Source organism: Trichosurus vulpecula, chromosome 3 (assembly GCF_011100635.1).
Source record: "Trichosurus vulpecula isolate mTriVul1 chromosome 3, mTriVul1.pri, whole genome shotgun sequence".
Classification (NCBI taxonomy): Eukaryota; Metazoa; Chordata; class Mammalia; order Diprotodontia; family Phalangeridae; genus Trichosurus; species Trichosurus vulpecula.
In genome coordinates, this window is record NC_050575.1 from 112,165,510 (window position 1) to 112,185,696 (window position 20,187).

Sequence of the window (20,187 nt, forward strand, 5' to 3'; positions counted from 1 at the left end):
ACCAACATTCGTTCTGAAGCCATGAAGTTTGAATCCTGCTTCAGACACTTACTAGCTGTGTGACCCCAAGCAAGTCTCTTAAATTCTTGGCCTCAGCTTTCCCATCTGCAAAATGGGGATATCGCCTACTTCACATGGTTGCTGTGAGAACCAGATGAGATAACATGTGTAAGGTGCTTTGCAAACCTTAAAGTTCTATATAAATGCTAACTATTATTAGTAGTAGTGGTATTGCCTAATTGCATGACAGGTAGCCCCCACAGCTGATTACAGAGCTATAAATAGGGCAAGGCCATCAGGGCAAAATTTAGAGGGTATAAAAATTCAGCACATGCACTGCCACAGCAAGAGAAACAGTGAGTCTGTTAACCAGTTGTTAACGTGTCTAATTCATTTTTTAAAAGAAGCTAGCAGAAAATGCTGCTAATAAGCCACTAGAGTAACCAACTCCCCCTCTCCCATAACTGAATCTCTCTTAATTACTACTCCCTGTATCCTTTTCATATCATGAATTACAGTTCATTTGAGGGCACCTCTTCTACTGCTTGACCCAGATGTGCTGCTTGTTCTGCACTGAAACGGCTCACGGCTATTCTGATTGACAAGTTCAGTCAGGCGTTCACTTACCATAGTCCAGGGTGGCCTGGTTAATCCTGGCCACAACCCTTGGTGAGTAGGCTTCACAGAATGGAACCAACATCCCAAGGAGGAATCCCAAGGTACAGAATAGAAACATGGCTGATCCTGGCAACGAGTTATGGATCGAGGAACCTGGTGAGAACAGGATAACTGGTACCTCATCGAAAGGGTTTGGGGGTTAAAATGGAGCTGGTTCTATCAAAACTCATCCATGAAACAAGCTAAAGAATCTCTTCCCTTAATCAACTCCCTCTTCTTCTTTCAGGAAATATGGTAAAAGGGAACATATAATCAAATTGAGAGTTGAGGACCTGTGTTCTAATCTCATATCTACCACTGACATGATGTGTAACCTTGGACATTTCCCTTTCCAGCCTCCATTTCATCCTTTATTAAATAGATGTGCCAACTCCTGCCTCACCCACCTCAAAATATGGTTACAAATAGCCAATGGATGGAAAACTGCTTACTATTCAAGTCCCTGCTAGAGCTACCCCACTTTGGGGGAAGACTTTACCTGAATTTTCAGATTTAAGAGAGCTACAGAGGAAAAGAGAAGAAATGCTTTGGGGATGTTCCCAGGGAAACACACACCAATCATCCCAGCGTGGTCCCCAACCTGAACCCAATCATTTGGTCCAATAGACAAGCTTGGAGGCTGGGAGGCCCAGTCCTATGTCCATGCTGCCTTAGCCCTACCAGTATTCAGGGAACATGCAGAGACCTTTTCTCAGGGACCTTGGAGAATCAGCAATTAATGTCACACAAGGACTAGTCTTATTGGGTGGGTTTATTTCCCAGACTCAAGTCCAGCTCTAGACTTCCTATGTCAGGACTCAAATCCAACAAAGAACCTGCCAAAGGACTAGTTAGTTAATCTTCTGTGTACAAGGACTGATTAAAAGAACTGGGGATATTTTGTCTGGAGTAGACAAGACTTCCATGAAGGGCTGTTATGTAGACAAAGGATTAAACTCAATTTTCCTTAGAAAGTTCCTTAGAGGAACAACAGGTAAAAATTAGAGAGTCAGATTTCTGCTCACACTTGACTCAATTCATTTTTCCAGAATGTTTACATCATCAGCCACCTTTCCACCTGTTGAAACTTCCCACTGTGGTCCACTTTCCTTACTGGTGACTCCCTAGTGCTAACCTCCATTTCTTGACAGACCATAGTGACACTTCACCTGATACAACTCACTCTCCTGACTTTCCCATCCCCCTGATAGCTACCTTGCTCCACTTAGGTAGCCATCCCTCCCACTTTCTAGTTCTCCTTTATGTAGTATCTTTCCCTACCGGGCAAATATTATCTTATTTAATTGCATTTGTATCACAGGGGCTTAGCACAGTGTCTCACATAGTTAGTGCTTAATAAATTCTTTATGTTTACCTACCTCTAAATGTGGGCAGTTAGGTTGCATAGTGGATAGAGCACTGCACTTAGAAAGACTCAGCTTCATAAGTTCAAATACAGCCTCAGACACTTGCTAGCTGTGTGATCCTTGGCAAATCACTTAATCCAGTTTCTTCCTCTGAAAAATTAACTGCAGGAGGAAATGGCAAACCACTCTAGCATCTTTGCCAAAAAACCCCAAATGGGGTCATGAAAAGTCAGACACAACTGAAACTACCAATAACAACACCTCTCAATATAAAGAAAACCTGCCTAACCCTTGGTTGTCCCAAAGTGGAACAGACTGCCTCAACAGTTGGTAGGTTCCCCATCATTGGAGTTCTTCAGTCAGAAGTTGTTTGACTCCCGTCAATGATGTTGTAAGAGGAGATTCCTATACAACTCTAGAGGTAACTTCCAACTCTAAAATTCAGTGGGGTCAGCACTTCTAGCTTTTTCTAGGTCCTTCCCTTTCCCCAAGTTCAGTATCTCACCAGTTCTTCAGATCAGCCCCTTAGCTGGAGTAGGGCAGGGATTATCAGTCCTCCTAAGTGGAGAAAGAAACTGAGGCCCAGAAAATACCTAAGGTCACCTAGAGAATTAGTGAAAGTGCTAACATCTACATCTTGTAACCATCAAGCTGTTGTTATTTTCCACTGTCCTGAGGTCCAAATCACCAGAGTACTTGGACAAATTTAATTACTTGTTAAAAGATAGACAGGATCCTGCAGGAGTCTCTAAGAATAAGCCTCCAAGAGCATCATTAATCCTATGAAAAAAATCAAATGTCAGCACCATAGGTATTAAAGTTTAACACTTAGAATGTTAGAGCCAAAAAAAGGCCTGGAAAATATAGAACGTAGAACACCAGGGCTTAAAGGGACTTTCCAAAATGGGAGCTTAGAACATGGAATGGTAGAACATTGGATGTTGAATGTTAGAGTTTAAAAAGACCATAGAAAATCAAATGTAAGCAGAAACTAGAACAAGGAATGGAAGAGTTGGATCGGACCTTAGGACTTAGAGGGGCAGAGTTGAAAAGGACCTTAAAGATGATCTAACCCAGGGGTTCTTACATTTTTTGTGCCATTGACCCACTCTCAACTCTGGCAGTCTGTTGAAGTCTGTGCACCCCCCTTCTCAGAGTAATAGGGTTTTTTTTTAAATAAAATACATGAGAATACAAAGGAAATCAATTATACTGAAATGCAGTTATCTAAAGAAAATTTTTTAAATCAGTTCACAGATTCCAGGTTAAGAACCCCTTATCTAGTCCAACACCCTTATTTTGTAAAAGAGGGGAGGTCCAAATACTGGAAGTGATTTGTCCAATGTTACACAGCTAGTAAATGGTAGTGTTGGCACAAGAACCCAGGTCTTCTGATGATATCTTTGCATTGAACCCCATTACCTCCTTATGATCCCTTCATTCCCCCACAAAAAAAACCAGCTTTCCCATTCATACCTCAATCTGTTCCCTGTGGAATATGGATCATCAATGGTTAGGCCTTGGGTCCTCCCTCTCTCTGGGCCAGGAACTGCTTTATAAGCCTCCCAAAGAGGATGACACTTTGGAAAAAGGGAGCAGCAACCATGAGCACCTTGTGTCCAGGGAGGGGCCCATTTGCTTTTGATAGGCACTGTTTTCTCTGCAAATAAAGACTTTTGCCAACTGGATTCATCCCCAATGAGGTGATAGGAATATGCCACGTCTCTGGGCATAGCTGCCAAAGGGCCCATCAATAAGTTGACATATTCATCTCCTCCCAATGGTAACCAGAGGATTCCCAGAAAGAGAGGACTCCTTGAAGTCACAGCAATCTAGGATGAAGAAATGATGGGACAGAAATTGCCAGGAAAGAGAAGGGACTGAACCATCCTCATATCCAAGTCAGAAATTCCCAGAAGCAGGGATGTGACTGAGACAATCTTCATCCCAGCGCGGTTGTAAAGAAAGCAATTTGTAAGCCTTGAAGAGGTTTAAACTAGACCTGTAATTAATATGACCTCTCAAGGCTACCCAATAACATTCCAAAAGGCGTCAACTATCATTGAAGGCAAAAATCAAGACTGGGGTAATGGAAATCTGTTGACAAGCACTTATTAAACACTTACTGAATACAAGGAAAAGAGAATTGAATTTGGAGTCAGTTCAAATTCTGGCTCTGCTACTAATTATCTAAGTGATCTTGGATAACTGACTTCACCTTCCTAGCCTTCAGTTTTGCTCGGTATAAAAATATGTAGGTTGGACTAGATTTTTCTCTAAAGGCCCTTCTGGCTTGAAATGCTATAATCCCATGATCAACTTTCAGCAAGACACAATGGCAGCTTTGAGACCAGTTGATCCCATCCTAAGAATGTTTGGTTCTGCAGCCACAGACTGAGCCCTTGCTCCAGCTCCACCCAGACACCTGACATCAGGCCTAGGCTGAGCCCTAATGCTGGTCCGAGACTAACCCCTTCCCTGGCCCCAGGTGGAGCTATAACCTCAGCCTCACACTAAGCCATAACTCTATCTGGATGGCTCTCTTTCTGGGAATTCTCTGGCTACTGCTGGCAGAAGATGAAGATGCTAACTTTAGATAGCTGAGACGTGCACTATAGCTCCTAAGGGGTCCAAAGAAGAGAGTGGGGTTGGGTCAGTATGTAATATCCCCAATGAAAATTAAGACACTAATGTAGTGTTGGTATACTGATTCAAACACTCTGCAGAGAGCAACTTGGAACTATGCCCAAAGGGCTATAAAACCATGCATACCCTTTGATCAAGTAATACCACTACTGTGTCTGTATCTCAAAGAGGCAGATAAAAAAGGAAAAGGACCTATAGGTACAAAAATATTTATAGCAGCTCTTTTAGTAGTGGCAAAGAATAGGTAATTGAGGGGATGTCCATCAATCGAGGAATAGCTGAACAAGCTGTTATATATGATTATGATGGAATACTATTGTCCTATAAGAAATGATGAGCAGGAGTCTCCCACAAAAACTGGAAAGACTTGCATGAACTGATGAAAGTGAAATGAGCAGAACCAGGAGAACAATGTATACAGTAACAGCAATATTGTATGATGATCAACTGTGAATGACTTGCTATTCTCAGCAATACAATGATCTAAAACAATTCTGAAGGACTTGTGATGAAAAATGCTATCTATCCCCAGAGAAAGAACTGATGGCATCTGAATGCTGAATGAAGCATACTATTTCTTTATTTTTCTTAGGGTTTTTTGTTTGTGCTTTTTTTTTCCACAACATGGCTTACATGGAAATATGCTTTGCATGACTGCACATGTAGAATCTATATGAGGTTGCTTGTCTTCTCAATGAGGGAGGAAGGGAGAGAGGAAGGGAAAGAATTTGAAACTCAAAAATTTTTTAAAACAAATGCTAAAAATTGTTTTTACATGTAATTTGCAAAAATTAAATATTAAAATGTTTTGGGAAGAAGTAAAGGAGTTAGGAAAGAGGAAAAAAAGAGATATGCACAAACATAATAAACAAAAATTAGGAGTAGAATCTCTTAGGGAAAGTACATGTTTATATATGTATGTGTGTGTATATATGTATACACATATATATATGCATATATATGTATATACTATATATATATATATATATATATCCACACTTAATTGTAGCCCGGGGTGGGGATGGGAGAGGAAGGGGGAAAAAAGAACAAAGTAAAAAGTATACAGCAAAGAACAAAAGAAAATCTACAAGGAAGCAAAGATGGATAGCTTTTAACATAATGTGCAATATTTAATATATAGGCTTTCTTGGAATGGAAAGATATTGCTATATATTCTGAATCCTCTCCTATGTTCTGCTGTGCACGACGTGTTATTTACTTTTCTTATTTTGCATTTAAGTTTATAATATGTTTCTTTTGCTTTTCTTATTATGTATTTAAGTTTCAGTATTTGTCTAAAATAAAGATAATAAAAAATAGAAAACCAAAAAAATTTTTAAAGGAAAAAAAACACAAAATAGCCCCACTGCTGTGGAGAGGGGGTATGGGAGACAGGACTACACAAAATGAAAGTCATCATGATAAATACTGAAAACTCTATCTTCCTGTATGAATAGCTTCATTGCCTCTGATGGCGGAAAAAAGCCTGGAACAGGAGTGAGAAAATCTGAGCTCAGATATTCAGCACTCAGTCACTAACTGAGGCCAAGTTACTTCCTCCCTCTGTTTCCTCCTCTATAAAATGGAGATAACTCTTTCGCTACCTAACTAGCGTGAGAATCCTAAGACAGAATGGATGAGAAAGCAAATCCATTTGTAACACAATATGTGTATACGAATTGTTGTACAGTGATTTCAGTCATGTCCGAATCTCCATGACCCCATTTGGGTTTGTTTGGGTTTTTTTTTTTTGGCAAAAACACTAGAGTGGTTTGCTACCTCATTTACAGATGAGGAAACTGAGGGAAATACAGCTTAAGTGATTCGCCCAGGATCACACAGCTAGTAAGTGTCTGCGTCTAGATTTGAACTCAGGAAGATGATCCTACTTGACTTGAGGCTGGGTGCTCTATCCACTGCACTACCTTAGTTGTGTATAGTTAATAATAGCATTATTGGTTCTATATGTACATTGGATCATAAGAGTGAGACGAGAAAGCAACTTAGAGCCCCTCTGTTCCTACTCTTCTTTTTTTGCAAAAGAGGAAACTAAGGGACAGAGAAGGGACAGGACATGCCCAAGGTCACAAATGGCAAAGCTGACATCCAAACCCAGGTCCCCAGACTCCAGATCCAGGCATCCCTCCATTTAGATGATGAAATTCTTAGAGCAGGGATATCATCTTTCTTCTCCACAGTAAAATTGGATATAGGGTCAGGCAAAACTAGGGGACAAAAAATATATATTTATTTCTAGTATTATGTCTTTATATTTATTTATATATAATATATCCATATAATATATTTTATTTATATTACTACATATTCATATATTATGTTAATATTTGTTTTATTATATCTATTTAGTTTCTTTATATATGATATATTCATATATAATATATTTATTTATATATTATTTATTCATATGTTAACTTTTAGTTTTATTATATCTTTATATTATATATTCATATACAATATATTGTGTTAATATTATATCTTTTATTTATATATTATGTATTCATATATAATATATATTATGTTTGTATTTATTTATATTATTATATCTTAAGTCAGAACTGAAAGGGACCTTAGCAACATCCAGTTGGAAAACCATAGCTTAAGGGCCAAATCCAGCCTACCACCTGTTCTTTTACACAGCCTGTGAGCTAAGCTGGTACCGTTCTTAACTGGGATACCGTCTCATTCCTGCCAATTCCTTCATGGTCTTTTAGGGGATTCAAACCATTTCAGAGTTTCATATGGCATCTTGGTTAGAGTGTTTTCTCTTTAACTGCAGAAAATAATCCCCTTGGAGGCAGTGGTGGTGGTGGTGGTGGTGGGAAGAGCTCAGTGCTAAAAGTCCAACACACCTGGGTCTGTCCTTGGCTTGCTGTGAAACCTTCCTGTCTCTGGCCTCAGTTCCCTCTTCTAGAAAATTGGGGGTTAGATCTGATAGTCCCAAAGGCCCCTTCCAGCACCTATGAGTCTGTGAAAATGAGAGGAAGAGCCAATGAGATGTAAATGGCTTCTGAGTTCTCTGCCCAGCCCTGTTCTGGGCACAGTGGTGACACAGAAAAAGGGGACAGGAAGTACTCACTAGCTTGGAGGCACTGTATAAGTGCCCTAACCTCCTGCCTTACACCTCCTGTCCATCAGGAACTCTCGTGTATGGCTGGAAAGACAAGACTCCAGCACAAAAAAAAAACAATTAGAAACAATACAAGACAGTCTGCAATAGATTGATGGATGAAGGGAACAATACCTCGATGGGGAAGTTTTCTCACACCTATTACCTCACAGGGAAGAAGCATCACAGCAATGTTTAACCCACTTAGCCAACATTTCACAGTGAGTTTATCGGGCTACAGTCAGAATGATGAAACAGAAAAAAGCAATAGAAGAGAAGCCCAGCCTCCTAGGACAACTCATTGTATGACCTTGCACAATTCACTTCCCTTCACTGGGCCTCAGTTTCCTCCTCTGTATAATGGCTTCTGAGTTGGCTTCTGGATCCAAAGTTCTACAAGTTTCCCCAAGAAGAGAACCTAGAGTGGCATAATGGAGAGAGCACTGGACTAGGTTCAGCCCTATCTCTGCCACGAACTAGGCGTATCACCTTCAACTTCTTCATCCCTGAAATGAAGAGAATGGACTAGATAGTCTCTACAATCTGTTTCCACTTAAATCTATGATTCCATGACTTACATCCCTGGTTCTTTCCAGCAGACCACGTAGCCAAAGAAGAGGATGATCAGCATGAGCAAAGGCGCTAAAAACAGGTAAGAGACTGACTGATGTGAGGGAGCTCTTCAGAGTCTGGAAATAGTCCCTTTGAGCACATAGATCCTCCTTTGGAGCAAACACATAGAGGATTTTTGTCTCGCAACATGCTATCGCTTTAACACTCTTTGTCTCAGTTTACCAGTCCATGAAATTGGTGGGACATGTAAGTGCAGAGCTACTTTCTCATCAATGAGATACAAATCAAGCTCATTGCAAGGAGATGCAAATATTTACTGAAATGAAGTCATGTTCACTGTTGACTCTGGGACAGGAAGATCTTCTCTTTCTTAGTGTTTCCACCACGGAAGATACCTCATGGCTCACTGGAAATCCTGGGCATTTTGATGGCAACTGACAAACAACTGGGTGTTTGAATGGCATCAGCAGCAGTGTGGTACAGTAGAAAGAGCATTGCCTCGGAGTAAGAGGACCTGGGTTCAAATTCCACTTCTGATGCTAACTATTTGTGTGACCTTGGGCAAGTCACCAACTCCTTGGACCTCAGTTGCTTCGCCTATAAAGTGAAGGGGGCTGGACAAATTGGCCTCTGAGGTCCCTTCCAGTTCCAGCATCTAGATGACGGGGCAGTATTCTGACTTCCCTGCTCAAACACTCAGAGGTCAATACAATCCAAGGCCGACAATAGCCGACACCTTTCCATTTATTCAGTCAATCAATAAACATTTACAAAGCATCTGCTACTGTACATGAGAAATTTAAGGAGAGAGAAGTACCTTAACTCAGAGGGATCACTCAAGGCTTAGAGAATCAAAGAATCAACAGGTTTAGAGCCTTAGGGAATTTTACAGGTTATCTAATTCAACCCCTTCATTTCACAGAGGGAGAAACTGAGGTCCAGAAAAGAAAAGTGACCTCAAAGGGCTAAATAAATGTGAAGTAGTAGTAGCAACACTAGTAGTAGCAACAGGGAAGAGGGAAGGGACTAAACATTTATATATCACCTACTATGTGCACTGATAAGCACCTTATAAATACTATCTCATTTAACCCTCACAACAGCCCTGTAAGGTAGGTGCTACCATTATCCCCATTTTACAGTTGAGGAAATTCATCAAGACAAAGCTCATGGAACTAGAATGAACCCCAAGAAAGATCCAGCTCCACACCTTCAGGGAGTACATTACACCCATTTTATAGATGAGTGCAATGAAGCCCGGTGATGTTATTGTTTTCCCAAGTTAATAGAGTAGAGGTGAGACTAGAACCCATAGCTCTTGTTTCTCAAACTACCAACCTGTAATGTAGGGGATTGTCTGGGTCAATAAAGAACACTAGCTAGCAGTCAGCAGACCTTGATTCAGTTACATATCTGCTATTCATCCCACTTTGGATTCTTCACTGAGCCTCAGTTCCCATAAAATAGGAACAATAGTCACTGCCCAAGCCTACTTCAGAGGGCTTTTGTGAAGATCAGGAGACGATAGATTTGCAAGAATCTTGTGACTATAATAGTGAGAGATATGGTGGTGTAGTGGGTAGAAAGCTCCTGAGTCAAGAAGACATCCACTGAAATCCTGCCTCTAGATGAAATCATACCAGCTGTGTGATACTAGGCATGGTGGCCCTAAGCAACTTTCTAAGGCTGTAGGTTGAATAGCATTTATAGATCTACAATAGTAGAGGGGAGTTCCCTGCACCGATGAAATCATAGGTCTGATATTTTTTAACCCAAACTGCATGTTATCATCCTGGTCACCATCAAGATAAATTGTCCAATATACAGCCTGGATCCCATGGGACCACCAAAAGATGAACAGGAAACCAAAACCTCAGTGAGATAAATCAACAGTCCAGGGTCAGAACAGAAACAAAAACGGTGGTGTGGAGCTGGTAAAAGTGGTTTGGGTTCGATCTGCTTAAAGTTCAACAGATCTCAGGGAATGAATCCATCTCAGTGAGAAGGAACCTTAGGCTGTATAGTACATAAGAATTCCTTCTAAGGTTTCCCTAAGGCGCGCCGTGCCCCGAGCTCTCATTGTAAGCTCCCGCCATGGCGTACCGCAGCCAGGGCCAGAAGGTGCAGAAGGTGATGGTGCAGCCCATCAACCTCATCTTCAGGTATCTCCAAAATCGGTCCCGAATTCACGTGTGGCTGTATGAGCAAGTAAATATGCGAATAGAGGGCTGCATAATTGGTTTCGATGAGTGTATGAATCTTGTATTGGATGATGCAGAGGAGATTCACTCTAAAACAAAGTCAAGGAAACAGCTTAGCCGGATCATGCTAAAAGGAGACAACATTACTCTACTACAAAGTGTTTCTAACTAGAAGAATATTGTCAGTGAAGTTAGAAGACACTCAGAAGGCAATACTTTTTTTCCTTAGTTACATTCTCTGGGCTTCAAAAGCCAGCTACACATTTTTCCATGTTGTTTTGATCTTTCTTTTATGGTATTATAACAATAAATGGGTTGCTCTGGGGTTTGTTTCTATTAAAAAAAAAAAGAATTCCTTCTAAAACCCCCTACAAATGGTCATCCAACCTTTGATTGAAGAGCTTTCCCAAAGAGGACCCTGCTAAGGTAGCCCATTCCAAATATGAACAACATCAATACTTAGGATTTTTTTTCTACACACAAAGTCAAAATCTGCCTTTCTTTCACTTCTACCCATTTCTCTTAGTTCTTCTCTCTGGAGCCAAGAAGAACAAGTCTGATCTTACACAACAGCCTTCCAAATACTTGACAACAGATCTCCCCAAAGTCTTCTCTACTCCAGACTAAATACCACCAGTCCCTTTAACCAGTCCTCGCATAACATTGTCTCAATGCATGTCATCATCGTGGTAGCCTTCCTTTGGATGCTTCCCAAATGTCCTTCCTAAAATCAGATGCCCCCCAAAATCAGCCCCATTGATCAGAGTCAGGGTTGATGGTATAGAGCCAAGGAAATCTGGAAGTCAGGTGGTCTAAGTCAGTCAGGGTCACCATGAATCCAGATGAATAGATGGGGTAATTGAAGACCCTACAAGAAATATCGAAATCAAAAAGGTTTGCAAGCCTTATCATCTCAGCAGCCTATGATCCCAAAGTGTCACCTGAAAATTCAGTTTTACAGAGGGAAAATGAGGCTCAGAGAGGGAAATGACTCCTCCAAGGTCACAAAGCTAGTAAGCGGTAGATTGAGGACTTGTACTCAGTTCATCTGACTTTTCTCACTGAATCATCCTGCTAATATGTGCCACTCATTGGGTTTTATGCACAAAAATGCCTTAGACTCTTATTCTGGTCTCTCTCTTTTTAACATTCTATGTGTCGTTGGGCAAATCAATTATCTATGGGTTTCAGTGTCTCCCCCTATAAAAAAAAGAGGAAGGGGGGCAGAGCCAAGATGGCAGCTGGAAAGCAGGGACTTGAGTGAGCTCCCCACCAAGTCCCTCCAAAAACCTACAAAAAATGGCTCTGAACAAATTCTAGAACTGCAGAACCCACAAAATGGCAGAGGGAAGCAGGGCTCCAGCCCAGGACAGCCTGGATGGTCACTGGGTGAGGTCTATTGCGCACGGAGCTGGGAGCAGAGGGGAGCAGAGCCCAGTATGGGCAGCGGTAGGACCAACCAGACTGGGAGCTGGGCGGAACAGGCCCTAGCACCCTGAATCAGTGAGCCGTGGCAGTTACAAGACTTCTCAACCCACAAACACCAAAGACAACAGAGAAGGTTAGTGGGAAAAACTGTGGGGAGTGAAAGGAGTTCATGGTTCAGCCACCATCCCAGGGGCAGCGGAGGTGGTGCAGCTACAGAACTACAGCTGCAGTTGCTTCTAGCCCCAGGCCCATCTGGTGGGAGGAATTAAGCGGCAGATCAGAGCAGGAGTGCAGAGCCTGCTTAAGATCTGGGTCAGGTCCGGGTTGGCACTTCTTGGGGGAGGAGTAGCACTGGTGTGGCAGAGCTGGCTATACAGAAATAGCTCTGAAAACAACAGTGCGTTCCCTCAAGCTTGGAACAAAGCTCTACAAGCAGTCCTACCCCAATGAAAAACTCAAGGGTCAAGTAAGTTGGCTGGGAACATGGCCAGGCAGCAAAAACCCACCCAGATTCAGTCTCAGACTTTGGAATCTTTCTTTGGTGACAAAGAAGGCCAAAACATACAGCCAGAAGAAGTCAACAAAGTCAAAGAGCCTACATCAAAAACCTCTAAGAAAAACATGAACTGGTCTCAGGCCATGGAAGAGCTCAAAAAGGATTTGGAAAAGCAAGCTAGAGAAGTAGAGGAAAAATTGGGAAGAGAAATGAGAATGATGCGAGAAAACCATGAAAAACAAGTCAATGACTTGCTAAAGGAGACCCAAAAAAAAATACAGAAAAAATACTGAAGAAAACAACACCTTAAAAATAGACTAACTCAAATGGCAAAAGAGTTCCAAAAAGCCAATGAGGAGAAAAAAGAGGAAGGGAGACCAGATGGGATCTAAAGTCACCATCTGACATTCTATAATTCTATATTGAGTGTTACACTGTACACTTCAACAGAGTAAAGTGAATTGGATGTCAGGTCTAGGGTTCTAGGGCTGTGAATGGGACTGCAGTGTGTCTGTGCTGCATTCTGAGCCTGCCTCCGTCTGTGAAGTCACTCCCCTATATGTGAGGTCACACTAGGTGAAAGCAGCTTCCGTGAACCTCCCTGCATACCCTTGATAGGACATCTTTATGGTGTCGCAAAGCAGGAGTTTGCCCTATATCTAGTTCATTTCTTCCCAACCTAGTGTAGGGATAGCCCATTCCCTGAACAAAGCCTTCCCGTGGAATCTGAGGGGAAAATATGCGTCGGAGTCAAAGGGGACATTCAATAGACTGTTCCAACAGTCCAGAGAATGAAAGTGACAGGGAGCCAACCCCAACTTCATTGACCAGATCCAGCAGGTAGAGATAATCTTGGGGTTATAGCAACATGCCTGGAGTAGGGGGAGGAAGAGATTCCCAGGGAACATTGAGGCCTGTTTCTGGGACTGGTTGGGAGGGACCCAATCCCATGTGCTCTTTTTGAGTAGGAAGAAGTAAAGGTCTGTGTCCCTCAAACTCTCCAGACCAGACCCATAGGAAAGTGGACAGCCAGGTTTAGATCCTCACATTCTGTCCCTGGGGAGGGGCTTATTGGCTCAAAGAAAGGTGCCTGGCCCAGGCTTTACTTTTAGAAGAAGGCCCTTTCCAAGCTTTGTAGTAACTTATGTTTATTTATTCATTCATTCATGCATACAACAACTATTTATGAAGTTCTAGGCATCATGGTAGATGCAGGGGATACAAAGTCAAAGACAAAATATGCCCTTGAAAGTGTTATATTCTACCAGGGACAAACAACATGAACATAGATAAATATAGAAAATACATACAGAGAAAGAACTGATAAATAGATGTTATGTAGAGTATGGTTTTACATATATGTATATAAGTGTGTGTGTGTGTTTATGTATATATGTGTGTGTACATATATACATATATTTGTGTCTAATGGTAGATTTCTTTAGTGCAGGTAGGGAAGGAGAAAAAAATTTTGAAATAAACAGCAGCAAACAAAAGAAAACTTAGCAGAAAGCACAGAAAAGTGGGATGGGTTTTTTTCCCACTTAATAGTATTTTGCTTTTTCCAATTATATGTAAAAATAGTTTTGAACATTCATTTTTGTAAGATTTTGAGTTCCAAATTTTTCTCCCTCCATCCTTCCCTCCTATCCCCCTCCCCAAGATGGCAAGCAGTCTGATATAGGTTATACATATCCAACCATACTAAACATATTTCCACATTAGTCATATTGTAAAGGAAGAATCGGAACAAAAGGGAAAAACCACAAAAAAGAAAAAACAAAAAGGTGAAAATAGTAAAAGCAGGGTATTTTTGAAAATTATGTGTAGTATTTACTACAAAAAGTTTTTCAAAAAGAAGTAAACAATGTGAAATGGAAATTCATGGTTTTATACTGAATCATCTTTTTATGTTGTGCTGTATACATGGATTTTTTTTCGTCTTTTTGCATTTAAGTTCAAAATGAATAAAAATTTTTAAAAAGAAAAAAAAAGAAAATAGATTCAAAGTAACTTCATGAGAGTGGGGAGGATGACAACTAAGGAGGTGGCATTTGAGCTAAGCCTTGAAGGAAAGTAGGGAATCTACAAGGTGGAGAAGGAAGCCTAACTCATTCTATGTGCTTAGGCAAATTAATTCTGCTCTCCAAGCCTGCATGTTCCCCTGCATTTCAGGTATGGGAGACAGTCTTTGCAAGGAGACAGGAATGGAATATGGAATCAAATGTGTGGGAAATATCAACTAAGATAGTCTGTCGGGAACATAGGAATTGCGAAAGAGAATAATTTGAAATGAACTTGAAAAGGTAGAACAGAGCCAGACTTTGAAGAGCTTCAAGCGACAAACACAAAAGTTTGCATTTTATTCTGGAGGCAACAGAGAGCCACTGATGATTTTTGAGAAAAAGAGAGATCTGATCAGATGTGTGAGTTAGGAAGTGACTTTAGCAGCTGGGGTGGCGGGGGGAAGATCTGGGGCCATGGGATGGAAGGGAGCCATAGAGTTCAATTAGGAGGTGATTACAACAGCAAAAAGGGCCTGAACTAGGAAAGTGGATTGTGAGGGGTGGGAAGAAATCAGATGGGAGAGACTTTGTGGAAGTAGAATTGACAGGCCTTGAATGACCAAGGGAGGGGTAGGTAGGGATTAAAAGTAAAGAGTCAAGTAGGATTCTGAGGTTTAAACGTGGGCGACTGAAGGATAGTGGTACCTTTGAAAGAAATAGGGAAACTAGGAAGGGAGAAGAAGGGTCTAGAAGAAGAAAAAAAAAAGATGACTTAAGGTTTTAGTCATTGTATGTCCCAAAATTTCTGAGACAGTACTAATTTCAAATTATCTGTCCCCATAAATTCAATATTTCAGCATGGAGTCATTTAATGAGTCAAAGTAAGAAACATTACAATGAAAATATAGGTACATGATTACACATTTATAACCTATATCGAATTGTTCACCATCTTAGGGAATGGGGAGGAAAGGGGGGAACAAAGAAAATTTGAAGCTCAAAAACATTTTAAATGAATGCTAAAAATTGTCTCTACGTGTAATTGGGAAAAATACAATTCTATTAATTTTTTAATTAAAAAAAAGAAAATATGTAAGTTTGAGAAATATGGCAGCTACCTAGGAAATCATGCATGCCTGTATATACATACATATGTACATAAACATACTCACACATGTGTCATTTCTTGTGTGTCAAGTGTAAGTGCCTACCTAGGAGGGCCACTGACTGGCCATGACAATTTCTAGTCATAAAGTCTGTGAACACTACATTGCAGGCACTAATAAGAAAACTTCATGACCAAGTCTAGCAGCACAGCTGATTTGGAGGGCAGGGACCTGCAGAGAGGAATCAGAAGGCTGGAACTCAAATTTGGCCTCTTCCAAAATGCTCAAATACAATGGTGGTACATTTGTGGGTAACAGCAAGATCAAAGGTATAAGCAGATCCAAGCTCCTGCCATGGCCTTCTCATCAGGTCTTGCATTAACCCCCTTCTCTCCTCTGACACTGCCACCACTCTAGTGCAGCCTCTCATCATCTCACACCTGGATTATTGCAGTGGCCTACTGGTGTGCTAGCCTGCCTCAAGTCTTTCCCCCCTCCAATCCGTCCTCCATTCAGCCACTAAAATGCTTTTCCTTAAACACAGGTCTGATGGTGTCATCCTCCCCATGCCCCCTCAATAAAACTCCTGTGGCTCCCTGTTACCTCCTGGAGCAAATACAAAATGCTCTGTTTGCCATTCAAAGCCCTTTATAGCCTCACCCCGGCTACCTTTCCAGGCTTCTTAAACCCTGACAAGTACTCTTGGATCCAGTGACACTGGCCTCCTGGCTGCTCCACAAACAAAACACTTTATCTCTCAGCTCTGGGTATCCTTTCTGACTCTTCCCCCATACTTAGAAGGATCTCCCTCCTCTACTCTGACTACTGACCTCCCCGCTGCAAGGCCACATGTGTCCTTGAGGCCACAGGTTCGCCACTGCTGGGCTAGAAAAAAGGCTTAAACCATTTCTGAAAAGTAGGGTTCATGAAACAATGTTTGTACATTTTCCACAGTGCTTAACATACCACCAGTCTTTATCAAATGTCAAATAATGGCAATGCTATATAAGACATAATTAAGACCATTTAGAAGCAAATGCCAAAACGTGGGTGTCTTCATGACATTTTCCTGCTTGTCTGCCGAAAGATGTGCCCCTAGCAATGAACATCACATCATTATTTTGAATAGCCAAATGTAGTTTCTAAAACACTTAATCCAGATGTCTTTCCACCTATGCATGGATATGTACTCATTTTGAATGACTTCCTTTGTTTTCACAGACACATTTCACACCTTTGAGTTTCGTTGTTCTAGGAAACTGAAAAATTAATTCGTGACCATATACTACCAACTATAATACCAATTACCAAGATGATAGTCTTACTTCCCAACTAAAAGCACACCTCTTACAGGAAGCCTTCCCTAACCCCTCTTAATTCTAGCGCTTTCCCTCTTTTAATTATTTCTTATTTATCCTGTGCTAAAAAAAATGAGAGCAAGCACACAGCCTTGTTTCAATCCATTGGTGACTGAGAAGGCACAAGAGCATTGTCCATTATCTAGAACCCGGGCAAGCATGCTGTCATGAAATTGACATACAGTGCTGATGAACTTCTCCAGGCAACCAAATTTTGCCGTAATTTTCCATGAGCCCTACGACTAACAGTATCAGCCATGCTGTCAAATGCTTTCAATGAGGGTGAACATGGCATCAAGGTCTGCTACTGCCCTGATGGTAAATTCTTCAACTTGAAAAGGCTACAAGCCAAGACCAAAGTGGAGGGAGTGCTGGTGCATGATTTTCTGTTTGCAAATGATTGTGCACTCAATGCAGCCTCTAAAGCTGAGATGCAGCAAAGTATGGATCACTTCTCTGCTGCTTGTGCCTAATCTTGGCTTAACAATTAACACCAAGAAAACACAGGTGCTCCATCAACCACCACCACACCATCCATACACGGAATCATTGGTTACAGCAAATGGAGTAGTTTTGAATGCTGTGGATAAGTTCACTTACCTTGGTAGTGTACTTTCCAGGGATGTACACATTGATAATAAGATTGATGCATGCATTGCCAGAGCTAGCTCAGTATTTGGGAGTCTCTGAAGGAAAGTATGAGAGAGAAGAGATATTAAACTGACTACCAAACCTGTGATGCTGACCTCATTGTTGTATGCCAGTGAAACCTGGACAGTCTACCAGTGCCATGCCAAGAAACTGAATCACTTCTATTTGAATTGTCTTAGGAAGAGTCTGAAAATCATCTGGCAGGAGACACTGCCAGGTACCAGACACTGAGGTCCTTACTCAAACTAAACTGCCGAGCTTTCAAACTCTGCTTCAGGGAGCACAACTCTGATGGGCTGGCCATGTTGTTCAAATGTAAAACGTACACTTGTCAAAAAGATTGTTTTATGGAGAACTCACACAGGGCAAGAGTTCACATGATGGTCAGAAGAAGTGATATAAGGACACTCTCAAGACCTCTCTCAAGAACTTTGGAATTGATTGTGTGACATGGGAGACACTGGCACAGGACCGCACAGCATGGTGTGCCCACGTCAGAGAAGGTGCTGTGCTCTATGAGCAATGCAGAATTGAAACAGCTCAAAGGAAGTGCAGGATGCACGAATTTGGAGTATTCACCCCAAATGTCCACACGGACTATTTGTGCCCGACCTGTGGTAGAGCATTCTGAGCTCGTATTGGTCTGATCAGCCACAGTCAGACATACTGAATCTTGACTCTAGCATAGTGATGTCATTTAGGTCCTCTTCAAGAACGAAGGACAACAACCAACTATTTATCCTGCACATAGCTTGCTTTGTATATATTTGTTTGCATGTTGCCTCCCCCATTAGATTGTAAGTTCTTTGTGGATAAGAAATGTCTTTTGCCTCTTTTTGCATCCCCAGTGCTTACCACAGTGCCTGGTATATAGTAGGCACTTAATAAATGTTTATTGAATTATGATTGGGGAACAGTCCGTGCAAAGACTGGAGTGGAATGTAGGAGTGGGAAGTGAGTAGGTTGAGGAACTGAATGGTCAGGGTATTTGAGGGAGAGTGATTTTCCTAAACCTCGGGTCCAACCAGGTCACTCCTCCACTCAACAAATTCCAGTGACTCCCTATCAACCTCTAAGATCAAATACAAAATTCTATGTTTGGGGTTCAAAACCTTTCATAACCTAGCCCGGCTCCTTCCTTTCCAATCTTCTTCCACTCTACCACTCTCCCTAGTAATAGTCCAGCCAGTGAAACTGTCCTCTTTGCTGTTGCACAAAAAAGCCACTATCTCCTACCTTGGGCAATATCACTGGCTGTCCTCCATACCTAGAATGCTCTCTTTCCTCATCTCCACCTCCTGGTTTCCCTGGCTTCCTTCAAGCCTCAGTTAAAATCCCACTATCTACAGGAAACCTTTCTCAATCCCTCTTAGTTCTAGTACCTTTGCTCTCTTAATTATTTCTATTTATCCTGTATTTATAGCTTGTTTGTCCATATTTGTTTTCTTGTTGTCTCCCCTCCATTAGTTTGCAAACTCCTTGAGGGAAGGGACTGTCTGTCACTTCTTTTTGTAGCCCCAGAACTTGGCACAGTGCCTGACATATAGTAGGCATTTAATAAATGCTTATTGACTGCCTGACTATGTGATTCTCCCTCCCTAGGCCATCTCGACACCACCGAACTCCCACAGTGTCTGATGATGGAAGCATGAATGAGAGCCCTGAAGACTACTACTTGGTCACCCAGACCAGTGAGCAGAGCACCAGTAAGTAGGGGGACAAAGGAGCATAGAAGACTTGAGGGAGGGGAAAAGGGGAAGGGGGAGGAAAGAATTGGATTCTGTAGGACCGTGTTGTTGTTTAGTGGTGGTGGTCTGGGAGGAAGGAAAAGGGCACCAAAGACAACCACGTTTCTCACAATGTGTGTGAATATATGTGTACATTTATGGATCTCTCTGTACCTATGTGTGTCTTTTGAAATCTGTGGTTGGGTGTGGGCTTGTGTATCTTCGTATCTCTCTATCTTAACTTCCCTCTTGGACAAACTCAGCCAGGACAGCCTAGAACTATCTTGGAACATTTGGAGTTTGGGGGAAACCCCATGCCTCCAGCACAAAGAGTGAGAATCTAGTAGCCTCCTGAAGGGCTCTCCCTTCTACAACCATCCAGCCCTCTGCCTGCTTAAGGAATCGTGGGGATGGTGGCAATTTGTCTTTGTGACTCCAGGGGATGCTGCTCCTCCTTAGCTGTCCTCAAATCATCCCCATCCAACCCTTTGCTGCCAGAGTTGACCACACTGAAATTTGCATACACACATTTAACTCCCAGGATTCTCTTCCCAGTCCCCTCCTTGAGATCAGATAGACAAAACCTTAGGTAACAATTTACAGGTTGTTCAAAGACAAAAGATAAGGATACTTGACCAAACGGGTGATGAAGTAGAAGGAACAATGGATGGGAGCGGGGCAGGGTTATGGGATTTGTGTGTGTTTTGGTTTGATAGATAAATGGATGGATAGATGGATAGATAGATAGATAGATAGATAGATAGATAGATAGATAGATAGATAGATAGACAGATAATTTATTTGTGCCAGGGGCTCTGCTAAACCTTGAAGAGGCAAACTGAAG

General features: G+C 41.6%; 3 protein-coding genes across 3 annotated transcripts in view; 2 read left to right on the plus strand and 1 right to left on the minus strand.

The window, feature by feature from the left end:
* The window catches only part of BPIFB2 (BPI fold containing family B member 2), a 37,913-nt gene extending 37,177 nt beyond the window's left edge, over positions 1-736 (minus strand). The window contains exon 1 of the mRNA XM_036748794.1: positions 628-736. Within this exon, the coding sequence (XP_036604689.1) occupies positions 628-736 (109 nt within the window). The remainder of the gene's footprint in view (positions 1-627) is intronic.
* A 9,689-nt stretch (positions 737-10,425) lies between these two features.
* Positions 10,426-10,920, plus strand: LOC118844440 (small nuclear ribonucleoprotein E-like). The gene has a single exon (XM_036752330.1). It carries the CDS (start codon positions 10,465-10,467, stop codon positions 10,741-10,743), a length of 279 nt encoding a protein of 92 aa, XP_036608225.1. The 5' UTR covers positions 10,426-10,464; the 3' UTR covers positions 10,744-10,920.
* A 2,314-nt stretch (positions 10,921-13,234) lies between these two features.
* The window catches only part of SUN5 (Sad1 and UNC84 domain containing 5), a 60,874-nt gene continuing 53,921 nt past the window's right edge, over positions 13,235-20,187 (plus strand). Inside the window, exons 1-2 of the mRNA XM_036753011.1 lie at positions 13,235-13,335; positions 19,219-19,322. Of these exons, the coding sequence (XP_036608906.1) occupies positions 13,235-13,335; positions 19,219-19,322 (205 nt within the window). The remainder of the gene's footprint in view (positions 13,336-19,218; positions 19,323-20,187) is intronic.

Coding starts and splice junctions, on each gene's coding strand:
- LOC118844440 (XM_036752330.1), top strand. CDS start 10,465: ATGGCGTACCGCAGCCAGGGCCAGAAGGTGCAGAAGGTGATGGTGCAG.